The 20,969-nt window shown below is 38.8% G+C and overlaps 1 protein-coding gene across 1 annotated transcript in view; it reads left to right on the top strand.

The window, feature by feature from the left end:
• Positions 1-16,386, top strand: part of ENDOD1 (endonuclease domain containing 1) — a 34,260-nt gene extending 17,874 nt beyond the window's left edge. The window contains exon 2 of the mRNA XM_072611305.1: positions 10,808-16,386. Within this exon, the coding sequence (XP_072467406.1) occupies positions 10,808-12,007 (1,200 nt within the window). The 3' untranslated portion in view covers positions 12,008-16,386. The remainder of the gene's footprint in view (positions 1-10,807) is intronic.
• The last annotated feature ends 4,583 nt before the right edge of the window (positions 16,387-20,969 follow it).

Raw genomic sequence — 20,969 nt, 5'->3', positions numbered from 1 at the left:
TTTATTGCATGGGTGTTTTTTCTATATGTATCTAACTGTAGCTAACAAGAGCCTGCCTATCCTATTCTTTTGATCTATTTTTAAATCTTTTGCTTGGCTCACTCCTATTATTCAGACTTACGGTTCCAAAGACAAATCACTCACTCATTTACTTTGTCCTGAACTCTCATTCTAATTTAATCTTTCATTTCATTGAACAAGCTCTTATTAAGTGCTTACTCTGTATAAAGCATTGAGCTAGACACTGGATAAGATGCAAAGTTTAAATAAAACATGATGTCTGCACCCATGGAGTCTATAGTCCACTATATAAATAAAGACATCCATGTTTACTATATACCATATAATAAGTTTATTAGAGAGTCACAAAACAAAATATTGTAAGAAGTCTCATGCTAATATTATTTTTGGCAGGACATTAGAGAAGGTGGTATCTGAAATGATGTTTAAAAGATAGTTTGGGATGTAATAGATAAAGCAGGGAAAGGAAAGTTTTCTAGGCACAGCTAACAGTGTGAACAAAGGCATGGAAGAGGGAGAGTACAGGGCATTGTTAGGAGGAAGGGAATAGTGAAGTTTAGTTAGAACACAGAGTAGGGTTAATGCAGGGGTTAGAGGAGAATAATAAATAAAAGAAATAAGAGATAAAGCTGGAAAGTGAGAATGGCAGGTCCCAGACTGTGGAAGGTTTTGAATGTCAGGCAGTGAAATCTTATCTTTATTTGGGAGCCAATAGGGAACCACAGAGTATTTTAAGCAGAGTAATGATATAATCAGGAGTATGTTGAAACCATTGGGAAGAGCTGATTGTTAAATTTTCAGTGTGAGCCTTTACATCTTGGAAATAGGCAAACTGCATTACAACTTGATTTATTGTTTTGCAGATTGTCTAGAATTAAGAAAGTGATAAGTTTTGTCATTGCTGCTATTGAATTGTTTTAGTTGTGTCTGACTCTTCCTGACTCCAGTTGGAGTTTTCTTGGCAAAGATACTGAAATAGCTGGCCATTTCCTTCTCCAGCTGACAAATGACAAAACTGAGGTAAACGGGGTTAAATGACTTGCCTTGGGTCACATGACTAGTAAATGTCTGAAGGTGGATTTGAACTCAGGAAAAGGAGTCTTTCTGACTCCAGGCCCAGAACTCTATCTCCTATACCACCACCTAGATGTGCCAGGAAAGTGATAGAGAAAATGTTAATGATATAGATTAAACCTAAAATATAACCTCCATATATTCCACCCTTTCCATCAAGGCTGGTTGTTAAATATTTACCAGCATACTACTGGATATAACCAGACACAAATCAAGCCAACAAGCATTTATCAAGCACTTATTTATGGCAAATATTGTGCTAAATGTGAGGGGCATACAAACACAAAGAAAAAGCCAAAACAAATCCAATTTCTCTCCCTCAAGGAGCTTACATTCCAATAGGAGAAGATAGCACATTAAAAGGAGTGAAAAAGTTGGGTATGGGGAGAGAAAACTGACATAGGGGCAAAGTTTGAAGAAGGAAGAATGGCTGGCCTGGGCTTTTTCTCAAAATGGAAGTTTTAGGAGAAATTCAGCAATGAGAGAAGTTGGCTACAGGGCCCAAAGGAGAAAGCAGCTTAAGTATAGAGGCAAAATATAGTGAGTGAAGCATGGCAGTCTGGGAATTTTTTCAAAATGGAAGTTCTGGAACAAACTCACCAATGAGAGAAGGAGGCCACAGAGGCCAAGGGAGAAGGCAGCCAAAGTGTGGTTGAAAAATCCAGAGAATGAAATAATATAAGAAAGAATATTTTAGGAATGATGCAAATAATGGTTTGTATGTGTGTGAAAGGAAGTCGGAGGAGAGAACAGAGAGCAGAGATGGGAAGGCTCATTAAAAATTACAATAGGTAGATGATAATGAAGCCTGTTATAGAATAGTGGCAATGGGAATAATGGATGTGAGAGGTTGAAGAAGTGAAATGGAAAGAACTTGGTTACTGATTGGAGATGAGAAGTATGAGAGAGGAAAGAGTCAAAGATAAGTATAAGGTTACAAACGTTGTTGTTGTTGTTTGGTGTGTGCCCTTTTTTCTCAAAGACGATCCATGACATTAGAAAGTGTATGTCTTGGCTTGCAAGTAAATTAGATTTAAATGAGGCAGAGCTATACATAGTCATCAGCCTCACTCTCTCCTCTAGAGTCATTGGAATCCAGTGGCAAGATATAGGTCAAGATAACTGGTGATGGTCCTGGATGCAGTGGGAGACCATGGCCTTTATAAGCTTGTTGTAGTTGTTCATCCTTGGTTCTCGAAGAGGTTCAGTGACATCAGGAGGGCAAGGTCTTGGCTTGCAAGTAAATTGAATATAAACTGGATTTAAATCCAAATAAGTTTACAAACATGAGAGGTATGGTGAATGGTGGTGCTAAAGACAGAACCAAGCAAAGTCAGAAGACGGAATGAGTTTAGGGGAAAAGATAATAAGCTCTTTTGGGTTAAGCTGCATTTGAGGTTCTGGCAAGAAAGTCAGATAATATCTTCTTGGTCCAGAATATCAAGGGAATTAATGAAAAGAAATGCTAGGGAAGGTGGCCTAGCCCTACTAGATCTCAAACTGTGTTATTATAAAGCAGCAATCATCAAAACCACTAGGTAGTGGCTAAGAAATAGAGGGGATAGATCAGCGGAATAGGTTAGGTGCTCAAGACAGAGTAGTCAATGAATATAGCAGTCTACTGTTTGATAAACCCAAGAACCCTAGTTTTTGGGATAAAAACTCACTCTTTGACAAAAATGGCTGGGAAAACTGGATAACAGTGTGGTGGAAACTGGGCATAGAACAAGGCCTGACACTGTACACAAGAATAAAGTCGAAATGGATACATGATCTAGGTATAAAGGCTGATACTATAATTAGGGGAGCAAGGGATAGTGTATTTGTCAGATTTATGGAAAATGGAGAAATTTATGATCAAAAAGAGATAGAGAATATTATGAAGTGCAAAATGGATAATTTTGATTATGTTAAATTGAAAAATTTTTGTACAAACAAACCCAATGCAACCAACATTAGGAAGGAAGCAGAAAACTCAGAAAGAATTTTTGCAACTAGTGTCTGTGATAAAGGCCTCATTTCTAAAATATATAGAGAACCGAGTCAAATTTACAAGAATACAAGTCATTCCCCAATTGATAAATGGTCAAAGGATATGAACAGGCAGTTTTTAGAGGAAGAAGTTAAAGCTATCTGTAATCTTATGAAAAAATGATCTAAATCACTACTGACTAGAGAGATGCAAAGCAAAACAACTGAGATACCACATCACACCTATCAGATTGGCTAACATGACAAAAGAGGAAGATGATAAATGTTGGAGAAGATGTGGGAGAGTTGCAACACTAACTCATTGTTGGTGGAGCTGTGAACTGATCCAACCATTCTGGAGAGCAATTTGGAGCTATGCCCTAAGGGCTATAAAAATGTGCATACCCTTTGACTCAGCAATATTGCTTCTAGGACTGTATCCCAAAGAGATCATAAAAATCGGAAAAGGTCCCACATGTACAAAAATATTTCTAGCAGCTCTTTTTGTGGTGGCCAAGAACTGGAAATGGAAGGGATGCCCATCAATTGGGGGAATGGCTGAACGAGTTGTGGTATATGAATGCAATGGAATACTACTGTGCTATAAGAAATAATGAACAGGAGGACTTTGGAGAGACCTGGAAGGACTTATGTGAATCGATGCTGAGTGAAATGAGCAGAACCAGGAGAACATTGTAAACAGTAACAGCCACAGTGTGTGAGGACTGTTTTTGATAGACTTAGCCCTTCACAGCAATGCAAGGACCTAAAACATCCCCAAAAGATGCTTGAGGCAAAATGCCATCCATATGCAGAGAAAGAACTATGGAATTGAAATGCAGAATGAAGCAGACTATTTTCTCTTGTGTTATGTTTTGGTTTTCCTCCCATTCATTTTAATTCTTCTATGCAACATGACTAATGTGAAAATGTGTTTAATAAGAATAAATGTGTAGAACCTATACAAGATTGCATGCCATCTTGGGGAGAGAGGGGAGAGCAAGTGGGAGAAAATTTAAATCTTATAGAAGTGATTGTTGAAACCTGAAAACAAGTAAGTTAATTTTAAAAATAAATAAATTAATTCATTCTACTCCTAATCTTTAAAAAAATATATACCTTCTTGGGAGTTTGGATTTGTGGTCCTGGAGCTCAGGAGAGAATTAGATCAGAGGCGTGGAGCTGGGTGTTATTTATACAAAGGTGGTAGTGGAAGTCATTGGAATGTTAGATTTCCAAGGGAAAGAGCATGAAGAGAAGACCTTCAGTTAAGGTCAGACATCTGAAGAATTCCTACAATAAGGGGCCAGGAGGAGGATGAGTGAGATTGAGAAAGAGTGGTGAGGAATGATATTAAATAGCATGGGCAGTTGCTTGGGGGATGGGCCAGAGGGGAGTTTGTGCATATCACCAAAGCAGAGTCCTCTTGGAGACCAAACAGTGGCCTGGTTCCATTTGAAAAAAGGCAGGTGTAGCCTAGAAACCCCTGGGAATTGAGATCATCTCTTACCTCCCAGCTATGCCTCTTCCTCTGGGGAGCTGTGTTGTTAGTAGGTGACAGTAAATGCAATAATGAGATCATTAAGCAGTCCCTATTGAGAGTCTGGAAAAATACATGTACACTTGATATTTCAAAGCATAAGGAGAAAAAAAAAATCTGATATTACTGATGATAATCACATTAATAACATGTGACTGGGACATTTTATGGAAATGAGTCTGTTTTTAGATATTCATTCATTCCTTAAGCAAGCATTTATTAAGAGCTTATTTCATTCCAGATAATGTAAATCCTTACCGTATCATCAGCAAATTGTTATCTCAAAAAGATATCAGAATATATCTAGTGTGTAGTAAATACACATATGGACAAAGGAATCCCAGCGAGTTTAAGTCTTACTATGCCCATAGTATAAATGATGGAATAGGAGCACAGAGAGATTAAATTTAGCAACTAGGTAGTGCAGTGGATAGAGTGCTGGACCTGGAATCAAGAAGACCTGAATTCAAATCCAGACTCACACTCTTACTAGCTCTGGGACCCTGGGCAAGTCACTTAACCTCTGTCTGTCTGTTTCTTTACCTAAAAATAGACATAACACCTACCTCCCAGTTTGTTGTGAGGGTAAAATGAGATGAAATTTGTAAAAGACTTACAACCCTTAAAGTGCTATGTAAATGCTGTCATCACCATCATCATATTATGTGATATATCATATCATATTATATTATGTTGTTGCTTAATAGATGTCCACCACTTTTTCATCATACTGCCTCCACTAGGGATATTTCGGGTGGAGAGTTGCTTATTTCATTAATATATTGTGCTTCTGTTCAGCTCTTCTACTGAATAAGAGAGTGCTTTATTTCAACTAATCCAAAAGTTTTCTTGGATACAAAAGATGTTGCGGGTCAGAATAATATCCATCACTTTAATGACCAAAGTCAAATTAGAATTTTTTTAAAAATTGTATTTGTTTATTCTGAACTTGAAACACCAAAAAAAGAACATTTCCAAATATATAGAACTCCCAGAGAGTTTTATATGAAACAATAAATCTCCATTTCCTACCACTTGCTTCTTAAAAAGTGTATAATAAATTCCACACATTACTTTCAAAACTCTTCTGTGCTTTTTTTTTTCTGAACATCTTCTATTCTCTTCTGTTCATTAAAAAAATGTTTCAATGACCTTCTTGTCTTACGTCATTGTTACTTAATCCTCCTGGACCCTCCCCCTTTCAATTAAAAACTAAGGGAAACAAAAAAGCCCTTTTAACACATAAGCTTAGTCAAGTAAAACAAATTCATGCAGAAGTCATGTCCACAAACATATGTCTCTTTCTGTACCTTGTACTTATCTGTCATTTAGTCAGTCAATAAGTAGTTATTAAGTGCTACTACATGCCAGGCAGTATGCTAAGCACCATGGTTTGCAACTTCTGGCCTTGAGGCTTTGGGCTCTGTTCAGTGACCCTCAATGTCTTGATCACATAGTTATTATTAAGATTAAGGAATTCAACTTTGTGTTTCCATGGTGCTTATCACCCAACTATTTAGAGCTGAGGCAATATTCTTTTCTTTAAAATTAATTAATTAATTTTTAGGTTTCAACATTCACTTCCACAAGATTTTGAGTTCCAAGTTTTCTCCCCATCCTTCCCCTCCACCCATCCCAACCCAATGTGCATTCCTATTACCCCTTCCCCCAATCTGCTGTCTCTTGTATCTTACCTCTTCCTTCTCTTATCTCTATCCCCTCTGTTTTCTTATAGGGCAAGATAGATTTTTTTACCCCATTGACTGAGGCAATATTCTTTTATTTTATTAAATTTTTTTTTTACAATGCCATGTTCTCTCCCAGTATCACTCCTTCCTTCCCAGAGAGACATTCCATGTAATAACTAATATTTTCTAAAGATGAAGAAAAAGAGGGAAAATCAGCCTAACTAATACATCAAAAAAAGTCTGAAAATATGTGCAATGTACAACATTTGTGGACCTCAGCAAAAGAGTGTGGTGGGAGTGTCTTCCCATGTCTCTTCTTTCAAGCCATGCTTATTCTTTACAATTTTGCAGCTGAGGCAATATTCTGCAAAAGAAATGGACTTTTTAGCTTTCCTCTATGACAGCCAATTTGTGTAGCAAGGTACAGGGCTAGAGGGCTTCTAAAATCCATGGTTGGCTGCAGACTCAGAAAAGGGTTGAAGCTACTGTAGAAATGTCACCTGTGGCTCCCTCTGCGGTACATTTTCAATAAACTTTACCCACTCTGCCTTCAAGAAACATCCTGAGACAGAATGGGAAAGATGCATACTTATTGCAAGGGCTGGTCCCCTTTTGTAGGGTTTCTTTGGGCTTTTGCATAAGAATTTAATGAGCTATATGCATTTTTCCAGTACCTGTGTGCAAAGCACCATGCATCTTTTCCCTTACCTTTCCCCTTTCCCCATTCTTGCACTGTGGGTATACGTAAACATGAATAAGTACAGTTCTTCTCTTCCTCTTGTTTATAGTTCAGTTAGGCAGAAAAGATGCATACATATAAATAAAAAGCTAACTAATAATATCCTGCCTTGAGGAGACCCCTGAAAGCAAAGGTGGGGGCACAGAGGAGAGTGCTCATTGCAGAGAAAAGGGAGTAGGACAAATCATTTTTCAATAACACCCCAAAATCTCCCAGTTCCCTTTGTCCCCACTCTAAGTTGACAGTTTGAGAACAAGTCCATCCAACTGCATGTATTCAAAAAAATTTGTATTGATACCTTTTATTTTTACTTCACTTTCATTTCCTATTATATCCCTCCCCTTCCCACTTAGCTATGTCTTGCTACAGAGATTTGAAAAGCAATTCAAGAAAACCAGCAACATTTCAACCGTGTTAGACAGTATGTGGTATATTTCATACCCCTAGTCCCCCAGCTATACAAATACAGGAGGGAAATGTATTTTTTCAACTTCTCTATTGCCATACTTGGCCATTATATTTATATGATGTTCTCTTTTAGTTTTTTTGTTTTTTCCATTCACATTGTCGTAATCATTCTGTATATTATTTTCCTGCTTCAGCCTACCTCATCAAGAATATGTTTTCTCATGCTTCTGGTACGTTTTCAGCATTTCTTATGGTACAATAATATTCCACTATTTCTATAAACCAAATTTTTTTAGTCATTCCTCAATCAATGAGCCCCTAGTTTCCAGTCTTTTGCTGCCACTAGAAACAGAGCTGTGAATATTTTAACTTATAAACCAGTCATTTAAAAAATAAATGTCATCAAGAAATTAAGTCCAAACAGAATATGGTTAAAGTTCACTTTTGCCCTGGTTTGGATATTTTAAAGGTACGTAAGTGCCTAAAGATCAACACTAAACTCAGTGGTTTCTCCCCAGTTTGATTTAAATGCCTTGATTAGAGTAATACATGTGTTTATCCACACCACAGCACATAAAATTTTAGTGCAAACATGTGCCTTGAATTTTAGCCAACCATTGGAAGGTTTCTGTTGATTGCTTGAATTGCAGTTCTAATTTTTATGAGTGTGTTGAGATCCACTTTTCTCATTTTCATTCTAATGTTTAGTTTTTTTCAGTCTTAACTGAAAAATTTGCCCCGAAGGAGCCATAGAACCATGGAAGATTAAAGACAAGTCCAAAACTATTTTTTTTCCTTGAGAACTTTCCCAGTTGACAGGATTGTGGGCTGTTTGGGCTAATGTGGGGATATAGTTAAAGAGAGAGCTAAGCCTTTGCAAACCTTTGCCTCTAAGTAGGTGAGGTGATATTTCATCCGTTGATGACCTCCCAATGTGTCAGATTCTGACTCAGTGAAGGAGTGGGAAGGGATAGAACAAATAGCAACACACATGGAATTCCAGTTTGCAAAGATTTTGTAAATACTAAACATGTATCTACTGTGACTCATACTTGCATGCATACTTTCAAGCCCATACTCACACACCCATACCCATATATCCTCAGTTTGACACTTAAAACCCTTCATTGTCTGGCTTGAGCCTATCTTTCATAACTTATTTCATGTTGCTTACGCCCCTCATACCCACTGATCTTCAGCTAAACTGGTCCACTTGGGGTTCCCCATATACAATATTCCATCTTCTGCCTCTGCTTTTTTTTTTTTTTGTCTCTCCAGCAACTAACATAGAACTTTGCATATAATAGGTGGCTAACAAATATATGTTGGATTGAATTGGAAATAGTTACCACTATTTAGTTGAAAATAGCTGACTCCTGATGAAGTACAACTGGTTAATGGGCATCCATGACTTTAGCCTTAGTTTCTAAGAAATCTCTCAGAAAGTTCCCCCCAAGGTGATATTTCTATATTATTACCATTGCTATGAAAGGACAGGTAACATCACATGTGCAAAATTATTACATGACTGTGCCAGCCTGAAGACTGTAATGGTGGAAAGCATGTCCTTTGTTATAGACTGGATCCCATCATTTTGATGGATGCTCTGATGTTTACTCAGGCAGGCAAGAATAATCTTACATGACATTTTCTTGGGCTGATTTCAGTAACTCTCTACGTTACCACTCACAATCACCTTTTAGGTCATGTAATTCTATTAGATACAGGACAGCCTTCGTTGTAACTTTCACCTTTATAATTGGATTTGTTTTGTTTTGTTTAGACCTGTGATTTCATTCATGTGGGAAACTCCCTGCTGAAGAAACTCCTTTCACCAATGCAGATTAGCAGCCATTCTGCAATTTACAATCCTCAAGAGTTGAGGCTGATGGTACAGGGGGACTGGAATATTGTTATGTGATTTCCTATAAGCAGGGTATGTCAGAGGTGGAACTCAAACACAGGTCATTCTATTTTGAGGCCAGCTCTCTGTACACTGTGTCCAGTTGCCTGTTTTTGACTGGATCCTCTGGGTATATAATATATAATCAATAGCACTGGTATCATACATCTGTATTCCAAAATACCAAACTAAATTGCATGTATTTTACATCCAAATGTAAATTGGATGGGATGAACTATCTTTTGCTCAATGCTACAATTGCTGCTGTAATTACTGAAATTATAGGACATTTAAAAATGTTTCTAGTCCATAGTGAACACATTAAGGTCTTTCATTATGACTTCTGTCAGAATCAAACTTGTTTCTATGCCTGGAATGTCCTCCTTCCCCCCTAATTTCTTATTGAATTTCCTACCTATCCTTTAAAGTCCAACTGAAAAACTATCTCCTTCACAAAATAGTGGCTACTCCCCAGTGGTTGATGACCTTCCCTCTCATAATGTAAGGACAACCTCACAGTATACTTGGTTCTGCTTTTATTTCTAATGACTTTATCATGTCATATTATATACTGGAGTTACCCATGTTATGAATTATGCCTTTACTAAGCAGGAAGGCACATGTGAGCAAGGACACTGTGACCAAGTATTTTTTTTTCTCTCTCTGCTATTTTTACCTCCTGATGCCCCAGGGGAAAAATTGTTTTAAATATTTATTGTTAGGAAAAACACCTCTCTGTCAGGAGGTAGGTAATATTCATCATCATTACCTCCCTGGAATTATGGTTGATCACTGGATCGATCATAGCTCTTAAGTCTTTCAAAATTTATTTTTACAGTGCTGCTGCCATAGTATAAAGTATCCTCTTGGTTCTGTCGTCTCTACTCTGAATCAGTTCATACAAGTCTTCTCGTGTTTCTCTGAAACTGTCTCCATCAGAACATTGTACACAACAACAGCAGTACTTTATGATGACCAGCTATGAATGACTTAGCTCTTCTCAGCAATACAGTGATCAAAGACACTTACAAAAGACTCATGGTGCAGAATGCTGTCCACATCCAGAGAAAGAACTGATGGAGTCTGAATGCAGATCAAAGCATTTTTTTTCTTTTTCACTTTTTTGTGTGTTTTTTTGGGGGAGGAGTCCTGTTTCTTCTTTCACAACATGGAAATATGTTTTATGTGACTGCACACACACAAAAAAGAAACTCTCCATCGTTTCTTACAGCACAATATTATTCCATTACATTTACATACCATAATTTATGGAGCCATTTCCCAACTGATGGGCACCAACAATTGTACTTTTTTTAGTCAACTTTGTACCTCCCTTTTTGTTCAGCTCCAGTGCTCAGCATATAGTAGGTACTTAATATTCATTAAAAGAATCTGCTTCTTTTTTGCCAGGGACATGTTTTATGGGCTTTTGACTTAATGTAGTATTTTCTCTTACCTTTCAGATAGATGATCCCAACAGCAACTTTGGAGAAATGATGAGTGAAGCCGATGCTGTTAACTCTGTAAACAATCTTGGAAGCAACCAAGCCCTAAGTACTGACTACCTGGATTCTGATTACCAAAAAGGACAACTGTACCTCAGCTCCCTTAACAGTGATGATTTCCAGGTGGCAACATACACCCTCACGAATGCTGCACCTATGACCCAATCACTAAGGGAAAGGTGGTACATGAATGTGAATAGCCTAATGGATCTTGCCTTGGCCCCATACTGTGGGAATGGGGATGACCTGTATGTCATTGCAGGAGCAGTGCCTTCAGATCGCAGAGTTAAGGACAAAGTGTCTGTCCCTGACTTGGTTTGGTTGGCTGCCTGCTGTGCTGCTCCTGGAGGGTGGGCTATGGGATTCATCAAGCATATGAGGGATGGGGATATCATAGAAGATGTGATGGTAAAGGATCTTGAAAAGCTGCTTCCATCTGGGACTCAGCTGTTCCAAAACAATTGTGGGGAAGCAGACCAAGACACAGAGAAAATGAAAAAAATATTAGAAATGGTTAACCACGTACAGGATGAAGAGAGAACGGTCCAGGCTAAGTCAAGTTCTAGCCAGTTATCCAGTACTCGGAACAAACGGTCTGCTCAGTCATTGCCAGAGGAAGCCCATGAGGGCAGCTTGCTCAGAACAATTGGCAGCATTGTTGCTACCCCTTTTGTCAAACTTCTCCAATTAACATACTACCTTGTGGTTGGAATCCTGAAAAATGCTCTCTATTGCCTGTGGCACATTACCAAACAACTTATAGATATTCTGGAAAATGGAATCCATAAGATGTGTTCAGCAACAGTGTCCTACTTCATGGCCATTGGGGAAGAATTGGTGAGCATTCCTTGGAAAGTGGTCAAGGTCATTGTCAAAATCATCAGGGCCCTTCTACGCATCCTCTGCTGCCTGCTGAAAACCATTTGCCGAATTCTGAGTATCCCTATCAGAGTCCTTGTGGACATTGTCAGTTTCCCCATGTACACAGTTTGTGCCATCCCAACTGTCCTGAAAGAGATTGCTGTGGGTCTGGGGGGCACTTTCTGTCTCCTCCTGGACACTCTCTTTGGCACTATTGGCAGCCTGTTTCATGTGCTTTTTAGTGTCTGTAAACGGATTGGCTTTAAGGTATCTTATGACAACTCTGGGGAGTTGTAGAAGGAAAAAATGGACCAGGAGAATCCATCCACTGAGATTTTGACTTTTTGTAAGGGAGAGTCAGAGTGATTCTTCTTTTCAACATGTGGCTTCCTGCTCTTAATTCACATGGCATTTTGGGCACAGATAATATTGCAAACTCACTTAGAGGTTCAGGGGAAACTGCCTGTGGTAGCAAACAAATGACAGTATGATTTAGAATTTTCAGCTAGCAAAATGCCGAGGGCTGAAAGTTGAGAGTTAACTAATCTGCTATGGCTCTACAGTCTAGTTTGGTCAAGTGGTCAGCTTTTTCTAAACCATAAATAATTTTAGTTCTTCACTATTAATAAAGTAAGGAAATTGCCATTTCCTCAGAAAGTGGCCTGTACCCTAAGTGATGTCTGTCTGCTGATGATAGTTGAGAGTTAGGGAGAATAAAATGTTCATCCAAAGTATTTTCTCCAAATTGGGAAAGGGAAATTTGTTTCTCCCTTTGATAATTTGGTTTTTCTCACCTAATCTAATTGAACCCAATAAGGTCGAATAAAAAAGTCCAGTATAGATGCTTTTAAGCTGATTCTTGAGTCTTCTTCCAACATCATGACCTTGAAGCAGTGTAAAAGTTGCCAGATCAAAGGGCACAAAACTTCATTACCTTGGGTGAGAGGACTGCCATAACCCAAGAAGCTCCTTTGGATTTTCAAAGCCCCACAAAGATCTAGTTATGGTTTTTAATTTTTCTCAGTTGAACATCACTACATAGTCCCCACAGATAATGGATGTTTTTGCAAAATGTGACTTAATGAGGTGGGAAAGTAAGTCCAGAATTATCTTGCCACTCAGAAAGTATAACATTCCTCTCTCAGGCAAAGGCCCAGAAAGGATTAGAACTCAGGGTCAAAGCTTTGTGTACTCTTGTGTAGTGTTAGTGATGTTAGGGAATCTTTCACCAAGCCAAGAAACTGACACCAACTTAAGGGTCACCTGAAAATCTCATGCTGAGAGCCCCCCACCATCAGCTAATTTTATAATGACCAAATTAATCTGGGCTTCTGTACAAGTCAGTTTAATGAACACATTCCCCTATGCATCAAGGCAAACAATAAAACTGAAGCACTTTAAATGGGTCCCTAAAGAATTGTTTTAATTAGAAAAAAAAAGCTTACACTCTGAAGAATTCAAGTTCATGTATTTTCAGAGTTAGCTTAATAGAGGGAAAGCTGCTGCAAAGCTTCCCAGGAAGGTAGACATTGATTTAAAAAAAGTCTCATAGGAAAATACTTTTTTGTAAGCAATAGGGCAGTGGGTTTAAAACTCATAATACGTCCTTCAGGTCACACTCTGCTAAGAAATTACAGTTTTCTCACAATCATAGGTCATGCAAGTAAACATCTCAATTTTCCTACCTCTTAACAATGCATTCATTAGCCTGAAACCATTTGAGGAAGCAAAACCACTCTCCCCAGGGTTTACTCTACTTCTGACACTGGATCATTGACCATGGAAAGGACTGAATAATTCTAAAACTGAGGGGTCAGAGGAAAAGCTGTGAATTGGGAGGAAGCTTGGTGTGAAACCCTGACACCAGAGGCATCTGCCCTTTGCATTCTATCATCAGAAAGTTGGATTTATAAATTAAAAGGCAGGAAGGAAAACATTTTTACTGTGGATGTAGAGGCTAGTCATTTGCATTGGGGTGGTGGTTGGAAAATGTTAGTGTAATGAAAGTAGAGGGACTGAATAAAGATCACTGCATAATATTTAAAGAGAACTGAAACCAGTAAAGAACCATCATGGTAATCCATGATGTGAGACTTGGGACATAAACCCTGGACAAGCTTGAGATTGGAAAATCTAGTTCATATTTAGATTTTTTATTAATCTGACAATACTCAACTACTTGTTTGCATTCATGAAAGTATACGTGGCCAGATAAAACTTTCCATTGGCAACATGGTACAATGGAAGGAGTATTGATGCTGAAGTCAAGAAGACCTGGGTTCGAATCCTGGGTAAGTTACTTAGACTCTCTGGCCCTCCATTTCCTCATCTGTAAAATGAAGGGGTTAGACTTGTTGAGGTACCATCTGGTCTGGGTCTATGATCTGTGAATTATAGGAGTAATTAGAGAATAGAAAATGGTGATATTTCATTTTGATGAAACTTATTCATAGAATCATAGGGAGAGGAAGCAACATAATCAGTGAATTTTAGAGCTGAAAGGGACATTCTCATTTTATAGATGAGGCAACTAATGCTCACAGAAGATAAATGGCATGTCCAAGATTACACAGCTGGTTAGTGGTAGTGTCTGGATAAGAAGTGAGTATCTTGTCCTCATTCCCTTCCATCAGACTTATTCCAGGGCTCACTCCTGGCTTTTGTAGTCTGAGAGGAACAGGGAGTCAATCCCATCTACCTGTAGCACCATGCATGGGCCTGACCCCTTACCAAACATGTGTAGTAACTAACTAATAACTTATTTAACTCTTTGTGTTCATTGCATCATTCATATTGTGGCCTTTCTAGGAAACTGGGAAAGGAGATGGAAGCAAAATGCTTTCTATAGTTAGAGAACTGGGACAGCCACACTTGCATTGAGCACATCTACTGCAGCTGACAATCCTCTCTGTTTGTTAAGACTAGGTTGCTGTTGTCATGAAGCGCTGCCAAGGAATCAGACTCGGGGACAGCACAAACAAAGACATTTTGTTTGGCTTTGATTGAAGGGGGAACTTGGGATTGCAAAACTTATTTCTATCTTGAGAATTTTGTTGTTGCTTTCATATTCATTGTAGCTTTGTGGAAGGATTGTCTATGTGTGATTTTATTTTATTACTTTTTTGGGGGTGGGGGAAAAGTCCAGATTTGTGATTCCTTTAGTGTATGGAATCTCTGGTATGGAAACTTCCTACATCTATGGAGATGTACACCTGTAACACAAATAACCTTAGAGAATTTAAATGATGAAGCAAATCACATAGCTCAGACTATTATAAATGCCAGAGACAAGACCCGAACCTAGGCCTTCGTGGCGCCAAAGCTGGCCTTTTGTCTACTCTGTCAAGCTGCCTCTCAAAGTCCTGATAAAGAAGCCTTATATGCAGCTTGAACATTATCAAGACTCTTTGTTTCCCTTCCCTTTCCCTGGTCCCACCCAACTTTTGTTAGCTTATCCTGTGTGTAGCATTTCCAACTGGCCAGGGACCAGGAAACTGAAGAAAAGTCAGGGGAATGGGGAGACACGGTACTTAACAAGTGACAGTTTAACCTTTTTGAGCTGATAGCTCGAGCCTCAAGCTGTAGTACTGAATACTCCATGAGAACTCAATAAGCAAATGCTTGCTGACTGACCACAACTTGTTAGCAAGTCTGGTGACAGGTAGACTGGAGAAGGAAGTCGCTGGTTCAAATGAGGTTTAGGAATTACCTGCCGATTTCATCTAACCCTATTCTTTTTGTTCCATATAAACTCAAACAAAAGCACTGATTCCATTTATTTTGCTTCGAAACTTGAGAGCATTTGTGAAGAAAAGAGAGTGGCTCTAATCCATGGGGCAAGTATTAGAATCACTTTTCAAAGACATTTCTCTGGGGGAACCATTTTTGGCTCAGTCATTTCAGAAATAACAGTATTTGTGATATGTGTTATGTGAGTGAGACTCTACAGGCTTTTTGCTCCATAGATTCTGCCCTGCATCGACAACAAAGCTGATAACCATCTTTATTTGTTACTAAAATCCCCACTGTCTGAAGGAAGAGGGCACAGTCTCTGAAAGAAATTGAACTTCTCTGGGGCTCTGCATCTCAGACTTTCTTCTTTGCAAATGACAGAGATAAGGACAGGAAATCTTGGCTGCCTCCCCAGTGCCAGCTGGGACTGGTGTCTCATTGTGTCTTGTTCTGTGTTTGGCAGCTGCTCGGGATACAATAAATGCTACACAGCAACAACTTGCTGGTGACGATTTCCTAATACCCATTACAAAGTGGGTCTCCATCTACAAAACACGTTCCCAAGTTTTGCAGCCTTTTTCCAGGCAGGCACTTCACATCATGTGTTGACTGCTAATCAGAACCATACTAAGCCCATCCAAATTAACAACAACAACATCTAAACATGCATATTTCAATGTTGAAAACTTCCCCAAACACTGAGTTTTTTCTGTCCAACATCCTGAAACAGCCTTGTCACTCATGGCAAGCAACAGATTCGATTTTCTCTATTCTCCTTATTTGTGCTTGAATTTGGTATAAGCTTGACTTTTTTGTTGACAACTGCATAGTAAATAATAATAATTAAATAATAATAATTTTAAAAAATGAGACTGTGGATCCCCTTTTGTTAATCATCTAAACCAAAAGGCAGCTGTGACAATTAAATCGGAATTAAACTGAAATCTTGTGGCCATTCTTCTTTTGATTCCTTTTGGAAAGTTTGCCAAGTCTTAATCTGGGGTCATGTGATATGAAGGTTGCAGAATCAGAATGTTTATAATTAGAATGGAGCTTGACATAGATTATAGCACTAGGGAGAATGTTGGATTTGAGATGAAAAGACTTTCATTTGCCAGGTCTGCTATTTAACACTTATGTGATCTTAGTGATCTTTGGGTCTCAGTTTACCATCTGTAAATGAAAGGGTTGGCCTAAATGATTTCTAAGGTTCCTTCTAGAGTAGCTAAGTAGTATTAATGGGTTAGGCACAGGACTTATGAGTCAGGAAAACCTGAGTTCAAATCTTGATGTTCAATTGCTTCAGTTACATCCAACTCTTTGTGACTCCATTTGGGGTGTTCTTGGCAAAGATACAGGAGTGGTGGACCATTTCCTTCTCCAGCTCATTTTACAGATAAGGAAACTGAGGCAAACAGGGTTAAGTGACTTGCTTAGGGTCACACAGCAAGTGTCTGAGACAGGATTTTCCTGACTTCAGGCCCAGCAATCAATCTATCCACTACACCACCTAGCTGCCCAAATCTAACCTTTGGCATAACTAGCTACGGGACCCCGCATTATAAACCTTTCTCTGAACCTTGGTTTCCATAACTGTAAAATTAAGATAATAATAGCCCTTGCCTTATAGGGTTGTTGTGAGAATAAAATGAGACAGGATATGTAATGCACTGCACAAATTGTTCTGTTGTCATTAACCCAACTCCATCATTTAAAGAGGAGGAAACAAGAAGGGACGTACAATGATCAGCCCAAGTCACATACGTGGTAGGGAGCAGAGCTCCTTGAGGTAAGGACTTGAGGTCTAGTGTCCTTTCCACCACAGCAGGCTGTCATGTAGCAAATTTGATCGAAATTAGTGAATCCACTCAAAATCAAGGTAGAGAAAACAAGCATATGCAAAGCTGAACCTAGGGTAGACTTATGGATGTTATCTTGGCCCATTCCAGACTGTGGTGTGGTAGAAAGAGCCCTCAACTTGGAATCAGCAGACCTGGTGTGAATTTCTCTGTTCTCCTTATTTGTGCTTGAATATGGTTTTCAAATTGGTGATGTCATGTCAGCAAATCACTCAAGCCCTTGGTCTCAGTGTTTTCATTTGGAAGTTAGCATGTTGATATGACATTATGACATACTGCTTTTCTCATAGGGTTGTTAGGAAGAAAGACTTGTGATTTATTGCTATTATATTTATTGTTGTTGATTTTATTAGGTGGTTACTGTGTGTCAGGTAACGTGCTAAATACTTTACAAATATTATCTTATTCAATTCTCACAACACACTTGGGAGGTAAGTGCCATTATTATCTCATTTTACAGATGAGGAAATTGAGGCAGTCAGAGGATAAGGGACTTGCCCATGGTCACACAGCTAGTGTCGAAGACTGGGTTTTAACTCAGGTCTCCTTGACTCCACCTACTTTGCCACCTGGCTGCAAATAGAGGTTAAGCATGAGATCTCGTTTGTGTAGAGAGCTTAACCCCAAAGCAGATTTTTCAGAAAAAGCTGGTACTTGTTTGGGAGAAGATGATGGGAGTGAAAGGGTGCTGGGAGGTTAATGTAGTCCTAGCCTGAGTTGCCTTAGGACCTTTCCTCTTTGCTATGGGGCTATCCCTATTTTGTCAACACTATAGTCAGTAAGTTAGCAAACATTTTGTTAAATGATCATAGATGCCATGCTAAGTGTTGTTAATTTAAGAAAAGGCAAAAAAAAAAAAAGTTCTTGCCAACCAAGGAGCTCACATTCTAATGAGGAAACCAAGGACACATACAGATTTTTTGCTGTCGAGTTTTTACAGTTGTGTCTGACTCTTTGTGACCCCATTTGGGGTTTGCTTAGCAAAGATGCTGAAGTAGTTTGTCATTTCCTTCTCCAACTCATTTTATAGATAAGGATTTTGAGGTAGACAGAGTATAAGTGACTTGCTCAAGGTCACACAGCTAGTAAGTGTCTGAATGTATGAAGAGGAGTCTTCCTGACTCCAGACCTGGCACTCTATCTCTTGCACCCCCTAGCTGCCCATGTAAAGAGCAGATGGGAGATAATCTCAGAAGGGAAGGCACCAGCAGCTAGTAGGACCTGGAGAAGTTGGAATTGGAATTGAGTCTTGAGGAAAAACAGAGAAACCAAGATGTGGAGGTAACAAGGCCATTTCCACAGTTGCCTCATAGGCTTTAATTATCTTCCCAAATGGATTAACTGCTTGACTGAACTACTGGAATGCCTAGGCATTAAAAAGAGAGAGAAGACATGTGTGACACATGTGAATAACCAGTTGAGTGAGAACTGGATGCCAGCAAATGAAAAGTCCCATGTGTGCCTCTGAACCCATGCAAATGAAATACTTATCTTACCTGGCATCTTAGAGATGTGAACATGGCACATGGCTCTTCGTTCAGTGCATGTGATGGAGAAATAAGAGACGAATTACAGAATTATTCCCTCAGTACCTACACTTATGTGTGAATTTTCCCACTTTATATTCTACTTGGGATACATCTTGGCCATTCATAAAAACAAACAAAAACAAAAAACAAAAACAGACCAACAAATAAACTTTCCAAACAAGCAGAATCACTAGAGTTAGAGTTGGAAGGGACCTAAGAGATCAGTTAATGGTCTTCCCCCACCCACTCACCTCATATTTTACAAGTGAGGAAAAGTGGACTTCAACAAAAGATGTGACTTGCCTGACATTTTAGCAACGTAGCGGGGACGTAAAGGCCCCTTAGGTCACTAAATTCAATCCCCTTATTGTACAGATGAAGAAGCTAAGGCCCAGAGATTTGCCCAGAGTCACACAGTCATTAAGTGTTTGAGCCAGGATTTGAACCCAGGTATTCCTGACTAAGGATTAATGCTCTATCTGCCGTACTAGGTTGCCTCTCAGGTTTCATAGGTAGTAAGTATCAGGCAGTTTTGTTGGTAGAGACACCAGAGTTGAGACTGGAAGAAAATGAGAGATTCTATGAGGTGGAAGTGAATGGAGAATGGATTCCAGGCAGAGTGGACAGTCTATGTGAAGGCCCAGAGATAGAGTGAATATTGTATATTATGAAAATCAAGAGGGCCAAATTGACTGGACTGCAGAATACATTGTTGTTCACTCATTCAGTTGTGTCTGTGTCTCTTAAAGACTCCATGGATCATACCATTTTCTTGGCAAAGACAATGGAGTTTAAAATTTTTTCCCCTCTCTCCATCCTCGCTCCCCAAGATGGCCTGCAATCTGATATAGGTTTTACATATACATTCTTATTAAACATTTTTTCACATTAGTCATGTTGTATAGAGGAATTATAATGAATGGGAGAAATCATGAGAAACAAAACAAAACAAAAAAAAGAAATAGTTGGCTTCGCTCTGCATTCAGACTCCATAGTTCTTTCTCTGGATGTGGATGGCATTTTCCATCATGAGCCCTTCGGAATTGTTTTACTTCCTTACATTGCTATGAAGGGCTGTCTATCAAATTCAGTCACTGCACACTATGGCTGTTACTGTGTGCAGGGTTCTCCTGGTTCTGCTCACTTCACTCAGCATCAGTTGATATAAAACTTTCTAGGTTTTTCTGAAGTTCTCCTGTTCATCATTTCTTATAGCACAATAGTATTCCATTACATTCATGTAACACAACTTGTTCAGCCATTACCCAATTGATGGACATCCCCTGATTTCCAGTTCTTGAATACCATGAAGAGAGATGCTGTAAATATTTTTGTACATGTGGGGCCTTTTCCCATTTTTAAGATCTCTTTGGGATACAGTCCTAGAAATGATATTGCTGGGGTATGCACATTTTTATAGCCCTGTGGGCATAGTTCCAAATTGCTCTCCAGAATGGTTGGATCAGCTCACAGCTTCACCAACAATGAATTAGTGTTCAACCTTCCCACACCTTCTCCAACATTTATCATTTTCCTATTTTGTCATATTAGCCAATCTGATAAGTGTGATGTGATGCCTCAAAGCTATATTGATATACATCTCTCTAGTCAATAATGATTTAGAGTACTTTTTCATGTGACTATAAATAGCTTTAATTTCTTCCTCTGAAAACTGCCTGTTCATATCCTTTGATCATTTATCAATTGGGGAATCATAATACGAGTCTTCAAAGGATAGCTGAATTCAGGTCATAGAGGGATCTAAACTCAAAAGCAAACCTTAAAGTCCTATATAAATTATACTTATAATAATAATTTTATTATGGGAGTACATCTACAATTAAGGGTCAATAGATGATTATCTAGCAATGAGTACTGAGAAAGAGCAGCCAGATAGGAGGGAAGGAATCCAAGGGTAGGCAATCTTATGTGCACCTTAGATTTTAAAGGAAGAAAAAGGACAGAGAGGATAAGAATATATAATAAAGACAACAAAAGGGGCTTTTTAAAAGGTACATTAGGATAAAAGAGAAAGAACAAATAATGGAAGGCCCTTGGAATGGGCTGGCTTCAGAAAGCAGAAAATTCTCTCTTGTTAGAAATCTCCAAATGAAGGCTGGAGAGCCACTGGTTGGGGAT

Source organism: Notamacropus eugenii, chromosome 5, assembly GCF_028372415.1.
Source record: "Notamacropus eugenii isolate mMacEug1 chromosome 5, mMacEug1.pri_v2, whole genome shotgun sequence".
In the NCBI taxonomy this organism is placed as follows: domain Eukaryota; kingdom Metazoa; phylum Chordata; class Mammalia; order Diprotodontia; family Macropodidae; genus Notamacropus; species Notamacropus eugenii.
This window is presented reverse-complemented; position numbering and strand designations above follow the sequence as displayed.